The 1,509-nt window shown below is 44.6% G+C and overlaps 1 protein-coding gene across 1 annotated transcript; it reads left to right on the forward strand.

Moving 5' to 3' along the window:
* Nucleotides 1–423: 423 nt before the first annotated feature.
* Nucleotides 424–828, forward strand: LOC130963774 (uncharacterized; the record flags this gene model as incomplete). Its single annotated transcript, XM_057889838.1, has 1 exon — nucleotides 424–828. A coding segment is annotated over one exon (405 nt), but the record flags the coding sequence as incomplete, so codon positions are not given.
* Nucleotides 829–1,509: the final 681 nt, after the last annotated feature.

Below are 1,509 nucleotides of genomic sequence, written 5' to 3' on the forward strand. Positions count from 1 at the left end.
TTCACTTCAAGGTTTTGGGGTGCATTTCAGAAAGCTTTTGGAACCCGATTAAGCTTGAGCACGGCTTACCATCCTCAAACAGATGGTCAATCCGAGAAGACGATCCAAACACTAGAGGATATGTTGAGAGCTTGTGTTTTGGACCAACCGGCGAGTTGGGATCGGTATATGCCATTAGTGGAGTTTGCATACAATAATAGCTATCATGCGAGCATTGGAATGGCTCCGTATGAGGCCTTGTATGGGAGGAAATGTCAATCTCCGCTATGTTGGTATGAAGTTGGAGAGAAAAGCTTGTTGGGGCCAGAAATGATAGCTGAGACTACTGAACAAGTCAAGAAAATCCGTGATAGGATGCTTACGGCGCAGAGTCGTCAAAAGAGTTACGCCGATCAGAGGCGAAAGCCCTTAGAATTTGAGGAAGGAGACCATGTTTTCCTTAAGGTTACTCCGACTACGGGAGTAGGTAGGGCGATTAAGGCAAAGAAGTTGAATCCTCGATACATTGGTCCATTTCAAATCCTGGAGAGGGTTGGACCGGTGGCGTATCGAATAGCTTTACCACCTCATCTTTCGAACCTGCACGACGTGTTTCACGTGTCGCAGCTTCGGAAGTACACTCCTGATGCTAGCCATGTGTTGGAACCCGAATCGGTTCAGTTAAGGGAAGATTTGACGCTTCCAGTGGCTCCAGTCAGAATTGATGATACTAGTATTAAACGGTTGCGTGGAAAAGATGTTTCACTAGTCAAAGTGGCATGGAGTCGAGGCGGCGTTGAGGAACACACTTGGGAACTTGAGTCAGAGATGCGATCGGATTATCCGCATTTATTCTCAGGTAATTGCATTTGAATTTTGTGGGCAAAATTCCCAATTAGGTGGATAGGATGTAAAACCCGGTTAATTAACGGCTAATTAACCCATAAATGAGAATTTATTCTAGAAAGCCTAAAATGTGATTTTTATGGCTAAATGTGATAGAGGAGACTGAGACGAGAATTTTGGTACCAATTTTATAGAATTCGGACCAAGATTGGACCGAACGGGCCAAACCGGGCCAATTGGACCCAAAGTGGGCCCTTGGCCCAACATAACTTAACCAAAACCCTAGTTTTCAGCACTCTCTCTCCTCATTTGTTACACACACAAGCTGAAAATTAGAGAGAAGGGGAGAAGAACACTCTCTCAAGTTCTTTCTCTCACTTGATCTTCAAACCACCATAACTTTTGATCTAGAGCTCCGATTGCCGCCCCGTTTGCGGCCACGCGTTCACCGCGGAGAGCTCTACAAAACCCATACCATTAATCTTGAGGTAAGCCACACCTTGCTGTTCGAAATCTCAGCCCCTATTTTCGAGTTTCATGAGTTAAATGTTGAGATTTTGGGTTCTTTGATGTTATAGGACCCAACTCTCTTGAAGGAGAAGGTTAATCTTGTCTCCTTGGACCTTGGGTGTGGCAAGATTCTCAACCCTAGTGTATTTTTGTTGTTTTATGATGTTTGGGTTT

The sequence above is a fragment of the Arachis stenosperma genome, chromosome 1 (genome assembly GCF_014773155.1).
Source record: "Arachis stenosperma cultivar V10309 chromosome 1, arast.V10309.gnm1.PFL2, whole genome shotgun sequence".
In the NCBI taxonomy this organism is placed as follows: domain Eukaryota; kingdom Viridiplantae; phylum Streptophyta; class Magnoliopsida; order Fabales; family Fabaceae; genus Arachis; species Arachis stenosperma.